The 24,580-nt window shown below is 45.6% G+C and overlaps 1 protein-coding gene across 32 annotated transcripts in view; it reads left to right on the top strand.

Annotated features, from left to right (window-relative positions):
• Kcnma1 (potassium calcium-activated channel subfamily M alpha 1) overlaps positions 1-24,580 on the top strand; it is a 757,466-nt gene that overhangs the window by 399,191 nt on the left and 333,695 nt on the right. For 31 of the 32 annotated variants that reach the window (XM_004657971.3, XM_004657965.3, XM_004657975.2 and 28 more), the window contains exon 3: positions 610-671. In XM_004657971.3, coding sequence (XP_004658028.2) covers positions 610-671 — 62 coding nt within the window. Of the gene's footprint in view, positions 1-609; positions 672-1,905; positions 1,928-24,580 lie in introns of those variants that run through there. The other variant, XM_045137474.1, reaches the window with a different exon arrangement.

Below are 24,580 nucleotides of genomic sequence, written 5' to 3'. Positions count from 1 at the left end.
TATATGCATATACACATGCCAGCACATGTACACATCTGGACATGTGTCTTTTTAAAATGGATATTTCTTGTGTAGAGACAGAAAGTAGATTAGTGGCTGTCTGGGGATTAATTTAACAGGCTTGAGAGAACTTATTGAGATGTTAAAAATGTTCTGAAGCCAAGATCATGGCGATGGTCTCACAACTTGGTAAATTTACGGACTCATTAAGGAATTTTCTGCTTAAAATGCATGAATTTTCTGGTAAATGAATTACATAGCAACAAAGCTGTTAAAAATTAATATTCCTTTATTTGAGTCCCTTTAAGTCCTGGGTTACATATGGGATTTAACTAGCTCTTTCCCCTTGAAGTTGCTTATAGAGGGACTGGACCTTGAGTTAATAGGACCAGATTAAAAAGCAAAAAAAACCCCACTATGGATGGAAAAGCCTGCCCTGACCCCTATTGGCAGGCAGTGAGGTTGCTGCCACTGGCCACAAAGGGCCAGTGTGGAGGTAGCCTGTGGAGCAGCCAGGGAGAGATTATGTTTCAGAGCTGCCGTGTGCCCAAAACGTAAACATCCCAATGCAGAGCTCTTCAGTAATGGGGTTCCTCTCTTCTTTTTCAGGTTGTCTTAGTATTTGCTCTCAGCATTGGCGCACTTGTAATATACTTCATAGATTCGTCCAAGTGAGTATTTCAAATACATGATCTTGTCCCTTTTCCCTAAACTGGTCATTGCCTTTACATTGATGAACTTACTTACTTTAACATCCACCTTTGAAAAACCCTCCTTAGAGTGAAACACTTGGGGAGGAAGGCAGGACTGTTCTGTGTTCATTTTCTGAATAAAAGAAAATCCTTCAGAAGGAAGGGTGCTTTGGCCCTGAAGGGAGAGATAGCTGGGGCCGAGACTTCTTGCTGGGTACTATTTATTTCTAAATAGCTTTGTTTGCTGATGAAGTCTTTTCACTGAAGATATCAAAAAGTCGAGGGGTTCAATGGGCATTTTAATCCTCTGAGAGGGTTGTCAGGGTCCAGCAGATGAGAACTGGAGCCATTCTGGTCATGGTCATAGGGTCCTTTTCTCAGTCATTTCCTGTCCTTTGATCACATTTGGCGGATTAGAAAACATGGTGCTCAGATACCAAATGCTTAGCTGGAACGTCACTCTGGTGGTTCTTCACTTGCGAGGTAAGGAAACCCAGTGGGAGCATTCATGAAGATTCCTCAAGAGGGAGGCACGTGGCCATCTGAGAACTATAGCAGACGACTTTCAGGCGCCAGTGGGGTGAACTGGTGCTCCGAGGTGATCATGGGTCACAGACGGCGAAGATCTTGCAGGAGGCTTCAGAGAGCAGCAACCAGGGCCAGGGTCTGCGGGTCTCCTGCAGGTGTACTCCTTGTTCCAACAAAGCTCCTACAGTCTTGGTGTTGACAGCATCTGTGATGTGGTCGGAGCTGGCTGGAGTCCTACATGTTTTTCTGTTGTGACCTGAACTTGACAACTCTGGCCAAGGATGGTGGCCCCGAGCGTGGTGTCCACACTGCCGGCTGGGAGAGACTTTCCACCTTCTCTTACTGTCACTGGTGCAGTCAGGTACTTGACTTTGTTCCCAGGAAACTGCCTAGTGCCCCTGTTGGCTCGGACTCTGGGATGCCTGAATTCTCAGCTTAGTATTTCACTTTTGATGTGGCTCCAGATGGTGGTCATGTCACCCACACCTCACCTCTGAATTCCCAGAGCTGTCTGGTCACCAGTGAGAGGATTTTGTGTATTTTATAACTGAAGAGAAAATAAAGAAAACATGTCTAATCACCCGTCTCTGGAAGTCAGTCACGTCTGAGTGTATCAGAAGTTCATCAGCCTACCAAGATAGGGCCCTTATCCATCTTGAGTGGCAAGTCCTTTAAACACTTTCAGGGGATGAAATTGCACACGCCTCTATCTTTGGAATCCCTAGAAAGGGAAGAGAAGAGTTTTTATTAAGTCTGGAAGGACTCCGGTTGGCTTGTAAGTGAAGGTAAGCTCTGTTTTCCTATTTACTTAAGAATTTTGGACCACATTTGAATTGCACTGGGAACCTCAAGCTGTTGGTCATACTTCTCCCCTTTTTCTCTAGGGTTATTTTCACATGTCAGGGGTGCAAACATAACTTGCCAACGCCTTTGCTGGGGTTCAAGGAAGAGGTTCAGACATGTGGGCTGTGTGTCCTCAAGAGAGAACACTCTAACGTGAAGGTGAGTGTGGAGATCTTCCAGAAGGACCAATGCCTTCTGTGTCCCTTCCTTCCCTTTGACTCCCTTTTTGGCCCTTCTGTATGTTTTGGAAATAAAATGCTGCTGTTAGATGGAATTGGGTGGTGTCCTTTTTTTTTTTTTATATAGTGTCTACGAGGGGACAACCTTTGTCTCCAGAGATTCTGTTCTCACCTCCATGGGAGAGGATTGGAAAGCATGAAATTCCACAAAAGACTGATACACTTCTCCAATACCCCCTCTTCCTCCATGCCCTTTGGATTTAATTCCGATTTTGCTAAGCCTTGCAGAAGCTGGCATTGGATGTCTTCTCTGAATCTGTTTCTATTAGGGACTTTCAAAGAGTCTATACGAAGTCTATGAGTTTCACTTCTGATTTTAGCTTTCCTCAGCCAAAATGCAAGTAATCTTAGAAATGGGACTGTCTTTGTTTTCCATAGGGACTGCCCAAGCCTTATCCTAGCTTTCTCCTTTCTCTCTTCCTACACTAATACAGCTGTGTGGTTTATTACAACAAGATCTTGTTTACAGGAAGACCGTGTGGTTCCATACATAACTTCATCTACTTTCATTTCCATTTCTTCATTTGGTTCTGAGACCCAAGAGTCTGATCTGTGGGCAGGACTGTTAGTCATCGGTACAGAGAGTCTTTCATCTTCCCAGGGAGAGCCAGCAAGCATGCTCCGTTATGGGAAAAAATAAAGTGGAGTCTATAAAGTCATCTTTATGATAAGTTCATGGCTTCCCAGTTAGAAAATCAAGTGAAACCCATTGAGCAAATTATAATCAAGCTTAGTGAATGAGATAAAATGAAACTTTGCCCATGTAAAAGGTGCAAATGGGAAGAGGGTGGGGAAGTAAAGGTTATTTCTTAAAAAAATGTATCTTTTTCGGGCTGGAGAGATGGCTTAGTGGTTAAGCACTTGCCTGTGAAGCCTAAGGACCCCGGTTTGAGGCTCGGTTCCCCAGGTCCCACGTTAGCCAGATGCACAAGGGGGTGCACACATCTGGAGTTCGTTTGCAGAGGCTGGAAGCTCTGGCGCGCCCATTCTCTCTCTCTCCCTCTATCTGTCTTTCTCTCTGTGACTGTCACTCTCAAATAAATAAATAAAAAATTTAAAAAAAAATGTATCTTTTTCGTTTAAAGCTATTACCAGGTTAACAGACATGGTTTGGCTGGCCATCTAGGTGTCTTGGGAAGTGGTTGCAAACTTCTCTTGGAAATTATACTAAATTGTCACACTGGACAGAAAAGTACCCATTATTCTTGAGGTGAATTTTAGTCCGTATTTGTACATTTCATTAAATGAAAGATCAGGAGTAACCTCACTGGGCCAACATGGTCTACAGAATCACTTGTCTCAGTACCTTATAGCCAAAGCTGGCCTCATCCACGTGGTAGGGGCTCTCCCACTTTCAGAAGCTCTAGGTTTAAGGCTGTTGACACCTGACCCTTTGAGAAGTACAAAGAATGCAGATGAGTGTATAAAACAGGCTCCAGGGATTGGCTTGGCCAGCCTGTCCTCAGAGATGCTAATTTTGGCTGTGCAAATGGACAAAAGGATGAAGTCTTTCCTTTTGAATTCTCAGGCATGTAGATCCTCCAGTGGGGTCTTTTGCATGGAAGCATTGAGAAGCCTTCTTTTGGGTCCTCATTTTCCTCAAGTGATCCCTACAGGAAGAACCATTTGGGTGACCTTCAATGGTTACTATCCAGCTAAGAAAAATAGTCCTCAGAGCTCCTACAGTTGAGAGCCAAAGAGAATAATGACACGAAGCTCTGTTAAGATGTTGTGCATCATCCAATGGTAGACTCTGTCAAGACCCAAGCAGAGGGAGGTGTTCTCTGGCGAGGCTGTAGGTGGGCATACATACCAGGGTCTTCACAGCCGCCCTGACATGTGACAGGCACAGTCATCCCATCCCCCAAGATAGCCACCCCAGGTCCATGTCGTCCAGAGAAGTTCTGTGTCTTTTTCAAAGGCTCCTTGCCCGTTTCTGTGACACGTCACCGCAGCTCCTTGTTTGGCTGTTTCCCTGGTGCCTCTCTCCACACACCTTTTGTCTTGCGCACTCCGGTCCACGTGGAGCAAAATCATACAACCAAGTCAGAGGTCCCCTTCGATGCCCTATGAGTGTGAAGGTCACTGTCACTCCTCCACTCCTCCCCTTGATACCAGAACAGTTTTTCTTACCTAACAGGAGGAAAATTAAGGAAGACATGAGGATGTCATTGTGAGGGCAGGATTCATGCATTATGGAAGGCAGCTGGCCCCATTGCTTCCACAATTTCCAAAGAAAGTTGGAAGAGACAGGAGCTCTAGAAGCCTTGCACATTTGCATTTATCCAGAGGCATTCTGGGAAAGGATGACTCACATGTGTGGAGATATTTATTCCTTTGATTCATGTTTAAACGTGGCTACTTCTTCTGCTGCAGTTAGGTGGATGGTGAATATTTAATGCAGCATATACTCCAAGTGAAGGTCAGGTCCCGCTAGCTAGCTGGTAGCTGGAAGGCAGGCTCCTGCCTCTGAAAGGCACGCTACCTGCTGTTAGCAGGGTAAAGCTGAAAGGCTATGCATGGTTAAAGTTTTCCTTAATGGCTTTATCTGCTCCAAGAGGGCTGGTGCTCAGTGGGGGCCCCTGCCAATTCTGCCAGACTTTACTCTTGGTTTCTGGTTTCAGCACTGCTGTTTGGGGGAGATGGACATCAGGAAGGTGGAGGGAATCACAGCACTAATTTTGGTAAGAGTATCTAATCAATGTGCCCCATTGCCAGGGTAACAGCAGTGTTATGCCTGAAAATGGCCCCTCCTTGGTCTTTATACATTTTGCTTTGGAATTCATTCCTTTGTTTATTCACTTTATTCTCATTGATTTTGTGTTCATTCATCTGTAACATTTTCAGTGAGATGATTTTTGAATACTTTGGAGGTGGCCAAACTGGTTATGATTAAGTATGGTGAAGGGTAATTATATGAAAACTGACCAGATGGTTTTCATAGTCTGAAAATAAAACCTACATCACTGTTATTATGATGCAGCTATTTAGAGCTTTACAATAATACTGAGGTCACCCTCCCCTCAATACCAGAACAGTGATTCTTATGTAAGAGGTAGGGAGAAAACAGCAATAATAATAATAATAATAATGTCAACACCAAAACAGTGATTCTTACCTAAGAGGTAGGGAGATAATGATAATAATAATGATAATAGTAAATATCAACTCCAGAACAGGAATTCTTAACTAAGAGGTAGATATAATAGTAATGTCACTATTATTACTAATATTATTAACCATATATGTCTACATGAGGGCAGGATACATGGACTGCATAAAGCAGCCATCCATCTTTGTACATAAAATGGTCTTTCATCCCTCAGCTGAGAAATCCTCTTTCAAAAGGGAAGAGCCAGCAGGTGGCTGGAATATTAGCTACTGATGTGTTATATGTGAGCAGAGCACTTTCAAAAAAAAAAAAAAAACTGGACTGGAGAGATAGCTTGGTGGTTAAGCGCTTGCCTGTGAAGCCTAAGGACCCTGGTTCGAGGCTCGATTCCCCAGGACCCACGTTAGCCAGATGCACAAGGGGGCGCACGCGTCTGGAGTTCGTTTGCAGTGGCTGGAAGCCCTGGCGCACCCATTCTCCCTCTCCCTCTCTGTCACTCTCTCTCTCTCTCCCTCTCCCTCTTTCTTTCTATCTGTCGCTCTCAAATAAGTAAATAAAATAAAATAAAATAAAATAAAATAAAATAAAATAAAAAACTGCATTCCATCTTACTGGATTCTTCAAACAGCCTACCAAGGGTCAGTCCTATCATTCCCACATTACAGATGAGAAAGATGGAGCTGTAAGGTTTGTCCCCAAGCATGTAGCAAACAAGCGGTGGCGCCACAATCTACCCCAGCCTCTCTCACGTCCCTGCCCAGGGTCAAGCAGTGAAATTGCAGATGGTGGGAGTTACCGAAAGGGGTTTGTGCGGTGTTGCAGGAATGGAAGGTGTTCCTGCTCTTCCTGCCGAGTCGTCTGCTTGATTTACCGTGGGCCCTCCATGCCTGCGTTCTCACCCTCAGAGTCTCAGGTCTGTGGTGGACGGTGCTTCTTCGGGTCCTGTCAGAGACTTTTCCCCCTGGACTGCAGCTGTGGTTCATGTCCGATGTCGGTTTGCATCTTCATGTCCGTCCTTCCTACTATTGGCTTAAAAGACTCTCTTGTTTTTTTGTTTTTTGTTTTCGGGGTGGCAGCATTCTGTGATGGGCCGGGGCCAGGTTAGTAGGGAGCAGGGCAAGCTCGTCACCCCTGGAGGCTCCTCATACTTCAAGTGGAAAACCCTCTGTGTTCCCACCCTCACCACATCCTCTGCGTCTGTTACCTGACACACGGAGGTCGATAACCAGAGATGTCTTGTTTCCATCACCTAACACGTTTCATTATCCATTTAGAGAGTTACAGGCTTTAATTTATTGTTGTGCACTGAGTATAGGGCATTGATTGTGAAACCGATGGACTTTAGCAAAATTTGACCTTGAGGTTTCTGTTGGGGGGTGGGGACCTTTTGTTGTTGTTTTGCGTGTGATGTGGGTGTGCAGATGCATGTGCCCCATGCATACATATGCAGAGGCCAAAAAAGCATAGTGGGTGTTTTCCTCTGTTACTTATCTGCCTTAATTCCCCGAGACAGTCTCTCACTGAAGGTGGAAGCTCCTCATTTTTCCATCAGACTGGCTGGTCTGTCCTCCGCATTGGGGTTACAGGCATGCATGACCATGCCTCACTGTTCACGTGAGCACTGGGGGTCGAACTTAGATCCTGGAGCTTGCGCAGCTGCTGAGCCATCTCCCCATTACCCCTGTGGGAGGTCTTCAGAGTGACACGGGGTCATTGGTTTTCTTTTTCAGTTTTATCCTGACTGCGCAAGTGTTGATTTGGCATGTGTGCCCATGCACCATGCGCCCAGGTTGGCAGGCACTTGGCAGGAACGTGAAGACGGCACAGGTCGCATCCTCCAGCGCATTGTCAGATGCAGCTCCCTGGGGTATCTTTCCCTCTTACAGCCTCGCAGCCCCTCGCTGCGGCTAGCTGGGCTGGGCGGCGATCTCACAGGGAAGGGAGTGCCTCGGCATATCTTAGCTCTTAGAACCTCCTTTCATGGATCAGGGTCATTCTCGGTGGTGTTCTCAATAATTAGCTCCCGCATTCCACCGTCCTGCCTTGTTTGAGGAGTCACAGCATGCAGTTAACCTTTTCTGAGGAAGTCAACACAAATCAGTGTGCGTGCAGAGCATCTCTCTGTTCTCTTTCTTCTTTTAAAAATACTCCTGAAAAAAAAATACTACCCCCCCCCCACACAATCTTCTCCCCTCTCTCACTGACATTTTTATTGCCAGCCTTTGGTTTGGAAAATTATGGGTAGGAAAAGTTCAAGGGCAGGGTGCTGAGAACAGCACTGCGCATCTGCGAGGGGAACACAACAGGAGAGCCAGCAGCTGTGGGAAGAGTAGCATGTCAGATGGTGGAGGAAGCTGGGCCTTGAGGGAGGGGAAAGAAGGGATCCTGTGGCAGACGCTGCAAGCAGCTCACGGCAGGAAGTCCTGGCCTCTCAGAACTTAACCTTTCACAGCACCTTCTCATTCTGGAGCCCCGACTCAATTATTATACCTCAGCCAGTTTTTTTTTTTCTTTCTTTAATTGGGAATAGGCCTGGTAGTGAAGGTGAGTGGAAAGGTCACCAGGGAATGGAGTCAGCTTAGCCCTGCGTCTTAGCCTTTATGTGGACGGACTTGGAGGTCAGTCTCCATGCTTTGATTGTAAGCATTAGGTTAGTTTATTTGTCTCGGAGTGCCCCCTTTTGTCTTCCACAGTCGTGAGACGGTCTCTCCTTCCTCACTTCTTGCTCAGTGTGCAGAAGGTATCTCAGCATCACCTGCAGCAACACTTCCCCCTTCACTGGAAGCATCGAGGAACGCTGTTGGGAGTGGGAGGGAGAGCTTAGCGAGACCCTCCAGGGTTGCTTGACAACTTGAGAATAGAGTTGGCCCTCTGTACCTTGAGGACTTGACCAACTGTGGGTGGAAAATGCTGGGGACAATTTCACGTTTACTGAATGTTCACAGGCTCTTCTGCTTGTCCTTATTCCCTGCACGCTACAGCCCAACAGCCATTGACAGAGCTTTGACACTGTACTGAGAGCTTATGGTATACGGGAGGAGGAATCTAAGCTCTGTATAGATGCTACATCACTCCAGATAAGGAGCTTGACCGTGGATGGATTTTCAGCATTCGTGAGGAGTCCTGGAACTGATGCCTCATATTAGGGTGTGACGTCGGGTCTTGACTTCAGGGGTCACTTGGCGCCTCTCTTCCCTGTGCTTCAGCAATCTCTCCCTGGCCCAAAGGGTGAGGTCAGCTGTGCAAGGTCACTCAGCCAATCAAAGGCAGAACTATTGACTGAAAGTGGAGTTCTTCTTTCCAAGTCCAGGCGCTTTTTTCTTCTTGATCTCTTGGGTTCTTTGTGCTAAATTTATATAGTGGGCAAAAATATGATAGCCTGCAAACCGAGAAGCAAAGTAAATTGACTTTTTATGCCAATTCTGTATGCTCCAGTATTCATCATGGTACAAACTGTATGGGCAGAGGAAGGAACCCAGATAACCCCAAGTATAAAAGGTCAAATCCAGAGGTGGGATCCTGGGGCTTGCTTATGTCATCTCCAGCTGTCAAGAAGCCTTGCATTTATGGATCCTTTTATCACCCTGCTCCTGTCTGTCTGTCTGTGTCTGCACTGTCTGAGTGTCAGGGGTGAGTAAAAGTTCACCTCGGTTATGAAAGATTAACAAGGCTGAATTCGTTGTCTTGGCTTGCCAGGCCTTTTTTCCACATTATTTTTGAGGATACTTTGCCCATTTGCTGATTGGTTTTCCCTGTGAAAACACAGTCTGTTAACTAGTCTATAAATCCATTTTACCCTCCACAATTAGAATAGACGAGCTCTGCCCTTCTCACCACTCTCCAGAACTTAAAAGGGACGTTTGGATGTCCTGGCACCATCTTAGCACTCCTGAAACACTTAAAAGAGTGGCTGCTTCAGGGCAAGGAAAGGAAACACGTCTGCCTTCAGCCCCCATACTTACGCCATCTGCAATCAATTGCATGACTTTCTGCCACAGGAGGACCGAGTCTTCCCGCATGCCTCATCTGAGCCCTGGTGCCTCCTTAAAGTCCCAGCAGGCGGGCATTCAGAGAGTGCGGAGAGTCCGGGTAGGAGCCAACTGTGGGAAATACTGGCGCTCAGGATGCCGCACTCCAAACCCAAGGACGGTGCCCGTGACAGCACAGCCAGCCAAGGTGGCACTGTGACTTCGCTGTGGGGTTTATGGGCTGGAGGCCATGTGACTTCTTGCTTGTCTTTTTTACCCTGTGTCCTTTGTCCTGACAGCCTGACAAATTGTCGCTCTGGGGAGACCCTGGCCAGTGATGACTCATTTTTGGTTTAAAAATAGAACCATTTGCAGCAAGAGTGCCCTTGGGGATTTTGATGCAAATGTCATTGTTCAAAGAATTTTGGAGAAGAGAGCGAGGGAGAGAGACAGAGACAGAGGGAGCTGTGTTCTCATGCAGTGCACGTGTGCACACACACAAGGCACAGGTGACAGCCGTGTCTCACCTGCACATGTAGTAGGGAAGCAAAGCATGGAGAACTGGTCACCAGACTCTTCACAGTGACAGAGAGGCTGGGACCTGTGTACCTGTGGCCTTAAAGTTGTCAATTGGGCAGTCAGTCCCCATTGAGTGTCAGCCTTATTTGACACTGGGGAATTCTGAATACTATGGATAAGACTGTCTCTCCCAGCATGATGAGCGAACTCTTTGTATGTTTATAAGGGTTAGGAGACCCAGCCTCAAGCATAGGAAAGCAAGGTAAGAAAGTAGCAGAGGAAATATCAGCAGGTAGCATGTTATCAGTCACGACTATGAGCATGGCTAACCAACTCCTGAAGGCCGAAGTGCTGAAAAAGATAGCCAGACGCTATGGAGTGTTTTAGCTTTAGAGCTGAGGAGACAAAAAAAAACTCTGTATCCTTCTGACCCCAGGAATATTCAAGAGGGGACTCTTGTTGTGTTTGGGCTCACCCTTTTTAATTTTCAGTAAGTCACATGACAGCCTGCCTTGAAGTCGGCCTCTGATGACAGTGACTTAGCAAGTCCCCCGTGGTGCCATGTCGTGGCTCACACCTCTAACCCCAGCTCTTGGGAGGTGGAGGCAGGATGATCAGGAGTCCAGGGCTAGCTGCGGCTACATAGAAAATTTGACACAGCCTGGGATACATGGGAAGGAGACAGAGAGAGAGATAAAATTGAGATTGATCGAGACTTGCAGAGAGCACACAGACTCAAAGAGTGGCTTTAATACTAATCTCCAAGTGTACCTAGTTAAAATCTTCAGAACTTTCTAAAAGTGGCTGTAAAGTATCCCCACGATCTTTTAGAGACTGACCTTAATGTGTGAAGCGCTGCACAGGCAGCTTGTTGACGCCCTTGCCACATGCCGAGCACCACAGGAGTGAGGCGGAAGGGAGGCGGTACCGATGGGCCGTGCTCCTGACGGCCAGGCTGCTTGTCTGGACATTGATGCTTGCCCCAAGGTCACATGGTCATTCTCTTGCCTTCTAGGCTTTTGTCCTATGGGGCACCTTTGTTCACAAAGACTATTAAAACTTACATTTTACAGCTACATTGATATAAAGCAAATGTAACTCATGTTGGGTTAATTATTAAAATGACTTACTATTTACTGTTATTAATTTTAAGTAAATTGACATCCAGGTGTTTATTGGTCTCTAGAAGTATGGTTACCCTTAAGCTCTGTGCTCGACATATCTGATGGGTAAGTTGGCCCTGTTTTTTCTACTACGTCCATCTCATTCTTCTAAAAGCTTCCGCACTTAAGTCAAAAATGCTCAGAGATAGGTATCTTATGCCACAGTGATCCCAGTGTCATTTAATTGTTATAGATAGGAAAGTAAACTAAACATTGCATTTCAAGTCTATTCTTAGGACGTTCAGAAGTATCAACCTCAGCAACCCGGCTTAAAACTAAGTGCCGCCTGTTTGCAAATCAAAAACTTTAAGAAAATATAATAATCTTGCTTTTCTGCTGAGTTTTGGGAGAGCAAGTGCCTTTTTCATCTTTCTGCCTAAAGTTGGATTAAGAGGTCTGCTAACCATAAAAACCAACATTGTCTTCATGAGACTTCACTCGACCTTTACAAGCTCTCATCGATACTGGAGGAGGGCAGATGTTAGAAGTAGGTGGGACGGATATGGGGAGGACCATGAGGCACGAGCTTGGGCTTCTCCTAGAGTGGACCCAGCTCCCCACCAAATGTTCTCAAGCAGCAATATAGATCTTGCTCAGACCTTGTGATGATGTTTCAAAGAGCAAAAATTGGGCTTGCATATTACTCTAATTTAAAACTACTGGCCAAGCTAAACATCTCTGCCTGCCAGCTTTGGGTCTCCTGTTTTCAACCTGTCTGTCTTTCTCCTCGAGTTAGCTCAGCTCCTCCATTGCCAGGAAATGTTCTTAGCACTTGTTCCCCATCTCTCCCTAAAGGCTTCTTCTGTCCAAAGTGGGGGGGGGTTCTTGAGGCCCTCAAGTACCTGGGGGTACTTTCTATCTAACACATTTTCAAACATGCTTAATTAAGTTTCCAGTTTCTCTTTTTATTGTATGCCATGACAATAAATCAGGTACAACTTACTGTAAAGTCCTAATGCCACATATCACCAGCTCTACGTCATCTCTGAAAATAACATTGTTAGAACCTCATAAACACACACTGTGTTTGTTTAAGAACTGCAAGAGCTCTTTAAACACGGTTGCTAAGTCACAAGGGCGTATTTTCCAGGACATAAATGGAAACGAACACATCCCCCTTAAATTGTCACATTCTTTTTAAGAAAGAAAAAAAAAAAGCCCCAAGCTGTCCCCTTCTCCTAGCGGACTAACGTGACCAGGACAGAATCGATCATGCTAAATGTGGAAGCTGATGATTCTGTAGACTACCTCCTGGCTGACCTCGCTAAGCAGGCATGCACTACAAAATTTGGCTTTATTTCCAGTGTATGTGAATATAAATCACAAGCTCACACAGATAAGCCCTTGGCCATAGTTTTCATCAGCCTTGTAGTTAACAGTTGTCTTGAGCATCACATTTACCATTTATTGGTGACATTCTTATGTTGTCTCTCCACAAACAACAATGGCAGGGTATCTGGGCATCTCTCCCCAGTTATGGTCCCAGATGTCGGTTATTGCTCCTCACTGGCCTTTCTGTTTTTGCATGAAAATTTGGAATCTTGTGCTGGTGTAGCATTAAGCTGTGTTTGAACTTGGAGCCTAGGGCTAGATAGGTCCAGAAGTAGGAGAGAGATGACCAAATTATGTCAACTCCAGTTTTACTAATGCTGCTTCAGGTCTCTGCTTTCTGCATGGAAAATACTCAGGTCACCTTTTACCTCTCAGGACACTCTGGGAGGTACTGTGGGTAGAACACAGGACCTTCAATGCTGGGACTCAACCAGCCCTTCTTCCAGAGGATGCCGTGTGTGTGTGTGTGTGTGTGTGTGTGTGTGTGTGTGTGTTCCTGTTTGCAGCCTCGGGAGAACAGTTGCTCTGCTCTCAGGGGTTGATGCTTTCCTATGCCCCCTACGCCCCCTTCCCCATGCCAGGAAATGCAGAGATAAACCCATAGCTCAGTTTGAGATACACTTGATCTTGATGTCCTAGAGGGAACTGTAGGAACACGATGCAGAGGAAGGTGAAAAGAATATGGATGCAATTAGGAGACTCTGCCTGGCATGTGCTTTTCCTCTGCCAGCAGGAGGAAGTGAGCCAGGAGTGCATTAGGAGCCATGCCTTCCCCGTGATAGCACGGGCAGCAGTAATAAAGCAGGGTCTGTTAAGAGCGGCATCAATAATTGAGAGGTATGCAGGCAGCCATGCAGCCTGCAAGAGCCTTCCAGCACAGTCTGTTTCCAGGCCTGGGTAAGACTTGGGGGTAGGACACGGAGGTTCACTCGGTGGCTGCGTGGGTGTGTGCAGGCGTGGAGGAAACACTAGTGAGTGAGAAACAACGGTGGGCACCACAGCAGCTGAGGTCACAGGCAACACGTGCTGCGTACATGTAAACAGAGTGAGCTTATTCTGGGGGTCATGCACCCCCTTCCTTTGGAAGATGGATGAAAGCTACAGGCATTTTTGCTGGCCAAGGACTCCAGTGCTGATCCACAGCCCACATGTCGAGAACTCCTGCCTTATCAGGCTCGGTCATCTGCTCACTCACCCTGGCTTCTTCCAGTACAAGGGTCCTGGGTGTCCACAGTCTTTGAACTCAAAGGCTGGACAGAAATCAACGGGGATGCACAAGTCCCTCTGTGGTGTTTGTCCCTGGGCAGGTGCTCCTGCTCTCCCCGTGCATGGAAGTCCTGGCCACGAAGAGGCAGTGCTCAGGAAGCTAAGGACGGAGGTGCAGGGTTGACTGGCGTTTTCCCCTCTGCCAGGCAGCACAGAAAGGAGGAGGTGAGGCAAGGGGCCTGTGTGACGGACAGAGCCGAGATTTCCTTATCCCCTGCTTCTTTCGTGGCTATGAGCTACGAGTGGTTCATAGAATAGATGCTTCTCTGGCTGTGGCTTGAGGGTGCAAGCAGTCTGCACTTGAGAACCAGGCTGCTGTGGCAGGACCTAGGCAGGCCTTTCTCCTCTCATCCCACCCAACATGAAGGGGGTGAAGGCAGCTGGGGAGTCGCTGGGGACCCCTGCCGGCTCATCCACCAGTCTGCAACTCAATTTGACAGAAAACAGAAGAGCAGCTGGAGCTGAGAGTGGCCCCCTCTCCCCTCATTCCCTTCTTCCTCCAGCTGTCTTCCTGTCCTCACCTGTCTCCAAGCCAGCCGGCTGTGACGGTTTAATTGGTGTGGGGAAGGCCGAGGCTGCTGGAGACAGGCAAGGGTGACCAGTGTTCTGGAAGAATGAGACTCCCTTGAGATGTGGGAGGAGAACCGTGGCAGACAGGTCTGAGTGCATTGCATTCTGGTCAGTCAGGGAGCCTGGGTCTGGCAGAAGGGGAGGCATTTCCTATGTCTAGTGGTTAACTGCTGAGTTTGGGTCCTGCTCCTCCTGAATTCTGCTCTCTCACTTATGACTGTGTCCTTGGATAAGTTGGTTAACCTCTCCAAGCTGGGGCTCTTTCCTTTGTAAGGTGGGATGGCAGTGGTGATGAGGGATGGAGATAGTATCTACCTTATGGCGAAAATAATAATAATAAATGATGCACAGGAAAGCTCTCAGTATAGGGCCCAGCATGAAGGTAGCCTCAAATATTAGATGCTATCAAGTATTGCCCTTTTTTTTTTTTAGAGAGAGAGACAGAGGGAAGAGCGATAGAGAATTGGTGTTCCAGTACCTCAGTCACTGCAATTGAACTACAGATGCTTGTGCCACCTAGTGGGCATGTACGACCTTGCTCTTGCCTCGCCTTTGTGCATCTGGCTAATATGGTATCTGGAGAGTCGAACATGGATCCTTAGGCTTCGCAGGCAAGCGCCTTAACTGCTGAGCCATCTCCCCAGCCCAGTATTGTCCTTTTGAAGTTGGCTTTGTAGCTTTTAAACCTTCAGGAGGCAAAGTAAGAGACGATACAAGGCGGCGATGGGATCTGCTGGGGGCAGGGGGTAAGAGCAGCTGCTGAAACTGCATGTCGACCCATGACAGTTTGTGGAAACAACAGGGCCCAAAGGATGCAGCAGGTGCCAAGGAGGACACGGAGCAGCTTAAGATGGAATGTCAGCCTGCGAGGTCGGGAAGACTTTATGCAGCATAACACCGTAGAAACATATGTGCGTACTGGATTGTCACATGAAACATGCTCCTGGTGGTTGGACTTGCCAAAAAGTAGCAAAGTTATTAATTAGGAAAGTCAGAGGATGCCGGGACCTGGGGAACTTTCAGGGTGGGAGGCAAGCTAACATCGGGTCCAGTGCACCGGTAGGACTGGACAGTTCAGAAGCAAGGGTGAACTGAGCAGTCCCCAAACCATTCTGACTTCGAACCTCAACTTCCAAGTTCAGGAGAAGGGAGTTCTCCTCAGACCACCCTCAGCTTTAATAATTCATGAAGACCACAGAATCCATGAATACAGCTGAAGCCCCACTACAGGGAAAGGACACCAATCAAAATCAGCCATGGGAAGTGGGCACAGGACCGAGTCTAGGAAGACTCCAGACATAGAACTTCCATTATGCCCCTGTGGGGTCAGGGCCATTGCTATTTTCCAGTACCCACATGGGACTGCATGTCAGCAGTGCACACTACCAGGAGAGCTCACCTGAACCTCAGCCTTCAGAGTTCTTGCTAGATGTGATCGTGGAAAGCTGGTGTCCACCCCAATGGCCAGTTCATTCTCCCCCTGCTCTGGAAATTCACAGATGATAACTGACCCAAAATTACAGTGTCAAAACCATAATACACCTTGATAGACCCGCCCACCGGTGTGCTCAGTATCTTCCTGGAATCAGACTGTGACCCTCTTGTTGGTCACAAACCACAAACAAAGATGCTTTCATTGGGCATGACATTCCAAGAGCTTAGAGACTGCCTACCAGAAGGCCAAGGCCAGAGTTCCTTTTAAGGAAAGTCTTTGTAAGACATTCAGTGAGGGGAGTGGCTAAACTGAGGAGAAGCCTTTCCTGTGGAGGGCTCGGGGTGGGTCATTCCACCACTCACGTAACTTATCAGAGGACAGGGGCTAATTTCTGAACTTCAGAGCCTTTGGGTTCTCTTAATATTAACATGTCTGCTGAAAATAACTGAGTTATCCAGCCCCTCAAGTCCTGTGTACCCCTAGTTTGGATAACCTGGCAGAGGAGCCTCCAGGAGGAGACAGGAGGGGCCAGCCTTGATGCATGCTGCTGGTTCAACAGTTACTGTTGGCATAGTTGACCAATGACTCAACCCTATTTGCTGCCACTTTAAGATGACAGGGACTTTTCTTACGCCTGGTTCTGTGCAGAGAGATGCATGGTTCTCTTAAGAGCCCTCAGCAGTTTTCATAAGGAGAATGTCTGTGTCTCTGCCCAAACTAAACCTCCCTAGAGTGAGAATGGATGAGGTCAAAGCAACAAAACACAGCCCCCCAGGGCTGGGGAGATGGTTCAGTGGGTCAGAGTGCTTGCCATGTGAACATAAGAGGAGCTAGATTCCTCAGCATCTACACAATCAGATGGGCGTGGCCACACACACACACACACACACACACACACACACACACACACACACCTGTGACCTCAGTCCCATAGTGAGCAGAGACTGGGAAATTGCTGGGGCCTGCTGGCCAGCCAGCTCATCTGACCGAATAACAGAAGCTTTGAGTTGAGTGAGACTCCATCTCAAGGAAGCGCACCACTGAGTGAGAAGAGGAAGGCACTTGACCTCCTCTGGGTTGTGTAAGTGTGCACTGGCTATGCATCTGTCCACATATGTCCACGCATGTGAAGATAGCAGACCCAAACTCACGGCAGATCTGGCTTCTCATCAGGCCATGGTGCTACCTTACAACCTGACAGTTGAGGCCAGAAACCATTATAACTGTGCAATCAAATTACCTTGGATTTTTAGCTTAGCAAAGTGCTTAATCCATGCCCAAATGAAGCTGAGTCCTCATATTTAGAGATGCAAGGAGGACCCCAGGCTCCAGCTAGAGCCCGTTAGCATTCACTGTGCTTGCAAAGTCAGGCTTTATGGAATCTGCCCCCTTGTCCTCAACAGTCACATTAGCAACTGTTCTGCTGTCTTTCTGCTGAGGGGATCCTTTGCCGTGACTCATGAAGTGGACAGTGGAAAGACGATTTATTGAAAATGCCTGCTGAGGTCTGCATTCTGCGACACATGTCTGAATTTCACAGGATCTTCACTTTCTTAGTTGAACCATAAGGAAAATTTTCTTTTCTCTGAAACTTGTTTCATTCTTCCTTGGAAGTATTTTCCTGGAGTCAAATAGTGATGCCGTGGAGGCAGGGAAACTGTCTATAAGAGCAGCATGACTTTAGGTAAGAATTACCTTCTGGGCTGGAGAGATGGCTTAATGATTAAGGCACTTGCCTGCAGAGCCTACAGACCCAGGTTTGATTCCCCAGTACTCACATAAGCTAGATGCTCATGGAGGCACAGATGTCTGGAGTTTACAGTGGCTAGAGGCCCTGGTTCACCCATTCTCTCTATCTTTGTCTTTCGGTCTCTCTGAAAGAAAGAAAGAAAGAAAGAAAGAAAGAAAGAAAGAAAGAAAGAAAGGAAGGAAGGAAGGAAGGAAGGAAGGAAGGAAGGAAGGAAGGAAGGAAGGAAGGAAGGAAGGAAGGAAGGAAGAAAGGAAGGAAGGAAGGAAGAACTAACTTCTCTAACCCAGAGTTTTCTCAACTATAAGGATAAATAATGGTTTATTGCTTCATGTAAACCACTTGATACAGTACATGGAGCACATTAGTGTGTATAAAGTAGATGATGATAGGGCGATGGGGATTCAAACACAAAATTATCTCCAGCATGAGTTATACATCACTAGTTTGGTGTCACTAAGCCAATGACTTTGCTCTTGTTTGGAAAATTACAGCTGATTCAATAACTCACTCCAGTAGTTGTTGAATGACTGTTATGTGATGGGCAGTATTTTAGGTCCCCATTCAGAGAAAGGGAGAGAGAAAGAAAGAATATGCAGTTTGACAAGTAATAAATGTAAGTTCAATTGATGAGAAATGCCAGGAAGGATAAAGGGAAATTCAGGGTTTCTTCCCATTTTCTGTGTTAGGAGTCCTTCAGAGTCTAATGAGTGTATGCCCTCCTTTACAGAATATTATTATTTATAATTGCATGTCTTGGAAACATTGAATTACAATAAAACTGATTATGCTGAAATATAGTTATTAAAATAAGAGAAACAAATTTAGGACACAGTATATCTGCTCCTTAATGAAGATATTTTTATTAAGATCTGGTGACAGTTCTAATATGCCAGCATAACTTTACAGTAGGATTAATGTGTTGTAAGGGTCATGCAACAATTATAATCCTATGTAAATATCTGGGTTCTCTACTGTTAGCAAAATCATTAATAGCATTCATTTGTTGGCTTAAATTTGTAATTAAAGGGAAGAGCAAATTTGAATTAGAAGACAATAAAAATGAATATGTAATTTTCTCATGCAAATTTCTCATCTCCCTAAATGCTCCACAAAGGCCCCTTGGAAGAACCAGGTCCCGGGTCAACAACCATGGGGACCTAATGATTTGTGCTGTGGCTTGAGCCACGACTCCAGAAAGATGAATGAAATGATTCCTACTTTTGAAAATTCACTCTGGACATATGGATCAAGAGGATAGAATTGAGAGTCCAAAAACAAACCCGCTTGTCAATAGTTGATTAACTTTTTGACAAAAGTGCCAAGATAGTTCAATGGGGAAAAGTAGTCTGCTAAAAGCATAATTCTTGTGACATTGTTTATATTCTCATACATACGTATGCATGCACAAGCACACATATTCACACACATACACACCCACACATACACACACATACAATTAAAAATAGTTTAAAATAGATACATCAAAAGTAAAATTTTCTGTGTTTTAATGGCTCATAGAAAGAAAGTGAGGAAAAAAAAAAACAGTCCACAGAATTAGAGAAAATATTGGCATGTATCTGGTGATGGTGCACTCATGTCTAGACTATGCAAAGGACTTTGACAACTCAGTAATGTAAAGATTTCCCAGCTGGGGAGACGGCTCAGTGGATAGGGTGCTCACTGTGAAAGCAGGAAGATATAAGCTCAGTTCCCCGACATCACTGGGGAGGTAAAGAAAGGAGAGCACTGGGCTGGAGAGATGGCTTAGTGGTTAAGTACTTGCCTGTGAAGCCCAAGGACCCTGGTTCAAGGCTCGATTCCCTAGGACCCATGTTAGCCAGATAGATGCACAAGGGGGCACATGCGTCTGGAGTTTGTTTGCAGTGACTGGAGGCCCTGGTGTGCCCATTCTCTCTCTCTTTCTCTGTCTGTCACTTGTAAATAAATAAATAAACAAACATAAAATAAAAGAAAGGAGAACACTGGGACTCGCTGGCTGGCTTGTCTAGCTGGATTGGCAAGTTGCTGTTTCTATGAGAGACCTCCTTTCATGAGAATAAGGAGGATAAACAAATGACAGTACCCAACCTTTGCCTGTGACCTCCACATTCATGCACATGTACTTACACACACATACACATATACACACATAAACACACATTCAAAAACATACACATACATACAAATGCAAAAAAATGTTTTCTACAAAAGATAGCCCAGCTTAGAAATGGGCAGACAGTGAAGAGATCTTTCTCCCAAGATGACTTACAAATGACCAACGCGCACAGAAAGAAATGTTCAGCTCATTAGGCATCCGTGAAATGCAAATAAAAAACACAAGATACCATTCCATACTCACTAGGATGTCTGAGGTTACAAAAAAAAAAGGGGGGGGGGCTAGAGAGATGGCTTAGTGGTTAAAGGCACTTAACTTGCAAAGTTTAATGACCGAGTTTCAATTGCCCAGTACCCACATAAAGCCAGGTAGACAAAGTGGTACATGCATCTGGAGTTTGGATTGGCACAGAAGGTCCTCATGCACCCACACTCACTCTTTCTCTCTCTCTCTCTCTCTGTGTCTCCTTCTCAAATAAATATGCATATAAAATATTAATATGCATATAAAATATCCATATAAAATATATGCATGTATAGTTTTAAAAAGACAACTCTGAGCCGGGCGTGGTGGTGCACGCCTTTAATCCCAGCACTCGGGAGGCAGAGGTAAGAGGATCGCCATGAGTTCAAGGCCACCCTGAGACTACAGAATTAATTCCAGGTCAGCCTGGACCAGAGTGAGACCCTACCTCGAAAAAACAAAACAACAACAACAACAAAAAAAAACCCAACCAACCAAACAAACAAAAAAGACAACTCTGAACCAACACTGGTACAGGACCTGAAAAATCACGTTTGTGTTGCTGGGGTGGTGAAAGCCTGGGAAATCATTCTACCCAGTCACTTACCCAAGAGAAATCAGAGCATGTACGTCCATGCCACACTGGCACCTGAGTGCTCCTGGAAGTATCGTTCACAATGGCTGAAAGGCTGAATGCTATCAATGTCCATCAGCAGATGATTGGCTTAGCAAAATGTGATATATGCAAGCAAATATCATTGAGCCATAAAAACTAATGAAGTATCGATACACGCCACAGCACTGATGAACCTTGAAAACATTACACTAAGTGAAACAAATCAGTAGTGACCGATCACTTATTATGGGCCTCCAGTTATACCAAACATCAAGAATAGGTGACTGTGGAGAGCTAGTGAGTCAGTTACAGTGGCTTAGGGCTTTGGTTTAGGGTTAGAGGGAGTGATGGCAGTTGATACCTAAAGGGTACAGGGTTTCTTTTTGAAATGATGAGCCTATTTTATACACACACACGCACACGCACACGCACACTAAAAGCAATTGAATCATATTTTAAATGGCTAAATTGTACATGAATTATTATAACTCAATAAAGTATTTATGAAATAAATTCATTCTGACTTAGATGATAGAGATTGGGGAACGATTTTTTTTTTAACTGTAAGAATATGTGGAAGGTTATTTCATTGGTTTTAACTGAGAGAGTGATGCCTTGGGCAAGATTGGTATCATGGGCAGAATGGCTTGTCAGTAGAAAATTGGGAGAAATTAAGAGTGACTTCTAAGTTGTTGAGTTCATTAGTAAGCATTTTTCTCTTAGAAAGCCCAAGTCTATAAAAGTAATCAGAGGTGTTAGAGCTTGGATCTGAATGTCCCTCAAATTGCCTTTGTGTTTAAAGTGAAGGCTCTGGCATGTAGCACTGTTAGGATGTGTAACCTTTAACTGGTGGGAGCTACTGGAAGGTAGTCAGGTCTTTGGGGGTGCACCTTTGATGGGGACGCTGAGATCCGGAAATCTTCCTCTCTCCATTTGCTTTCCTGCTGCCCCGAGGTGAATAGACTCTCTCTGCCATGATGTGCTGGCCACCACGGGCACTAAGTGAGGGAGGCAAGTGACTGTGAACTGAAACTTCTGGAACCACGAACCAAAGCAAATATTTCCTCCTTTTTTATGAGAGCAAGCGAGAGAGTGCAAAAGTGTGTGTGTGGGGGGGGTTGGTGCACCAGGGCCTCCAGTTACTGCACTTGAACTCCAGATGTATTTGACACCTTGTGTGCATACCCCACCTTGGCATCTGGCTTATGTGGGGGTTCTGAGGAGTTGAACATAGGTCCTTAGGCTTTGCAGGAAGCACCTTAACAGCTAAGCCATTTCTCCAGCCCCATTTACTCCTTTTAAGTTGTTTATCTCAGGGGTTTGGGGCATGCTGATGGAACTCTGAGTAATGCAGGATAACTAGAGGCCAACTTAAGCACTTCAAGTTGGGTTATAAGTTGCTATGATCATTGATTTAGTTTTTAGCTTTTAACCCCACCCCCGCATCCAGCTGCATACACATTCATATGCATCTTCCCACATGCTCATTCATGGAGAGCTACCACGTAAAGGCCATGTACCTCATAAAGAGCCCTCTTCCCCCCAACCCAGCCTGGGACTTCTCACATCCATGCTGAACTTGCTCAGTGGGAACAATTCTTCGATTAGAACCACTAGAAATGAGTCATCCCAAGCACGTAAGTTTTTAAACATGTCCATTGAATGTAGTGTTTCCCAGTCACAGACAGAAAAAGCAAAGAAGAGGATCATAGTATTCCATGGGCATCACAGGTCTCTGATAACATCAGTCAGTAAAATAATTGATGAATAGCCGCATCGGCTCCATCAGTGGCTGTCCAGCCTCCGTAACTTAACCTAGGTGTGTTGAACGCTGAGTTACTCAGCACTTTTCTAGAGGTGGACTGGCTTTAGTAATGAAAGTGCTTTGGAAACTAAAGTGGTCATCAGATTATTAACGGAGGTCATCTGCTTCTCCTCAAGTCGAGGCAAGTCGGATGCACCCTTCCTGAAGGCAAAAAGCGCACTGTGAAAGAGGGACAAGGGTGTTCCTTGATCCAGATTTTTTTTTCACATAGGAGTGGGTGGCTGCAAGTGGGGCAGACCTCACTGAACTTGAACCTGGAGCCAACAAGGCAAAATCCAGGCAGCTCTTAGCTATGCTGGAAGATTTATTTCTCTCAATATCATTCTCCTTTTCCTCCAGTGATGCTCTAGAAGCCTGGGTCCCTTTAACTGAACTGACAGGTTAATTTCTAACCCCGACTGGGCCAACGAAGAAGCTTTAGCTGGAGAACTTCAGTCCAGATAACTGGCTGTTGGTGGCTTGATTTCCTCACCTGCAAAAGATGAAACACCCTGGGGACCTTCCATTCCTCGCCCACTTTATTGGAGTGAAGGGATGGACACCAGGAGAGAGGAAATTTGGGAATCAACAATCTGCTTTTAAATATTATTCTTATGACTTTAATGGTATACCTTATTATAGAATATATTCCTTATAGTAAGGTTCCCTACCAAAATCATGTCACATTGATATTCAATAAATATTAATTGTTTTCTCTTTGCTTTAAAAAATGTTTTATTATTTTTATTTATTTGTGTGTGTGTGTGTGTGTGTGTGAGAGAGAGAGAGAGAGAGAGAGAGAGAGAGAGAGAGGGAGAGAATGGGCACAATAGGGCCTGTAGCCACTGCAAACAAACTCCAGACACATGTGCCACCATGTGCATCTGGCATATGTGGGTCCTGGGGAATCAAACCAGGGTCCTTAGGCCATCTGTCCAGCCCTCATCTTTGTTTTTGAGGCAGTATCTCACTCTAGTACAGGCTAACCTGGAACTCACTCTGTAGCCCAGGCTGGCCTTGAATTCACCACAGTCTTCCTACCTCTTGGCTTCCCGAGTTCTAGGAACACGGGGCTGTGCCCTCACACCTAGCTCTAATTATTGAAATTTTAATCTACTTATTGAATGGACCAGTTGATAGAGCTGAAAGAGGTAGCTCTGCACAACATAGCAGGAAGACAACCTGAGCTAACCACTTGCCCTATCATTTGTAGGAGATGATAAGTGGTCCTGTTTACCTTGGAGCTGTCCATGTTTCAGGAAAAACGTGAAGTGCTTATTATTACTCCTCAGGTTTCTTGCAGAACACGACCTTCATATTTATCCAAAAACACAAAATATCTTGACCACAAACACCATCTTTGGAAGAGTATTTATATCAATTGTGGTTTATGCACACACCTTGATTTACTATTTTTAGCCACTCATTCCAAACAGCTCCTGCTTGATCCCAGTGATGGCATTTCCGTGGTGAGCTATTCTCCAGGTTCAAGCATGGTGAACCCTCACTCAGAGTGCACCAAGGGTCGCACGTCTCTCAGGGTTTTGCTAAAGGTTGTGAGAGTTTGCCATGTGAGAGCCAGGGGCTGCCGTCATAGACACAAACGGTAAAGGAAACAAACAGGCAGTGGACGTGTGGTTCAACATGGACTTTCTGATCTTGGAGGTGGGTGAAGCAAATCAGAGAATGAGAAAAGAAGGCAAAATGTTTGGATCTGATGCCCAGTTATCTTAGAGCCTGACACTTGAGCAAGCTGATGATTTTGTATGGTATTGTTTTTAAAATGTTTTAATTAATTAATTTTTTATTAGTTTTCTATTCAGCAAATACAGGCAGTTTGGTACCATTATTAGGCTTATATATGACCTACCCCCTCCCCACTGGTCCCTCCTTATTGAGGTATATGGGTCATGCCTTGTGGAGTTAGCCCACAGTTAATGGTACGATAAATGTCTCTGCATATCCTGGCCCAACATGTGGCTCTGACATTCTTTCCGCCCCCTCTTCCACAAAATTTCCCTGAGCCATGTTGGGTTCCTTTTTGGTCTGCTTCAGTGATGAGGTGTTGGGGGCCTCTGAGGCTCTGGCTCTCTGATTTGGTAGGAGTTGATTTTTCTCTGTGTTGGTCTCCTTCCCCCTTGTGCTGGTATCTGGTTCATCAGGAACGAGCACCCTTGCTTGTTTCGCTAATTTTCCTTAGTTTCAGCTGGGGCCCTTTTGAGGTATGATGGGGTGGCTCTCTCCTTAGGATCTGCTTCTATATGAAAAAGAGAAGCAGATTCTCCAAGGGAGAGTAAGTTAGTTCCAGGACACATGAAATAACCCTTACTTTTTTTTTTATAGAGAGTTTAATAGGTGTAGTACCTCTTGTAGCCCATAATTGA

Source organism: Jaculus jaculus, chromosome 18 (assembly GCF_020740685.1).
Source record: "Jaculus jaculus isolate mJacJac1 chromosome 18, mJacJac1.mat.Y.cur, whole genome shotgun sequence".
Lineage (NCBI taxonomy): Eukaryota > Metazoa > Chordata > Mammalia > Rodentia > Dipodidae > Jaculus > Jaculus jaculus.
Note: the sequence above shows the minus strand (reverse complement) of the source record. Positions and strands in the feature narration are given on the sequence as shown.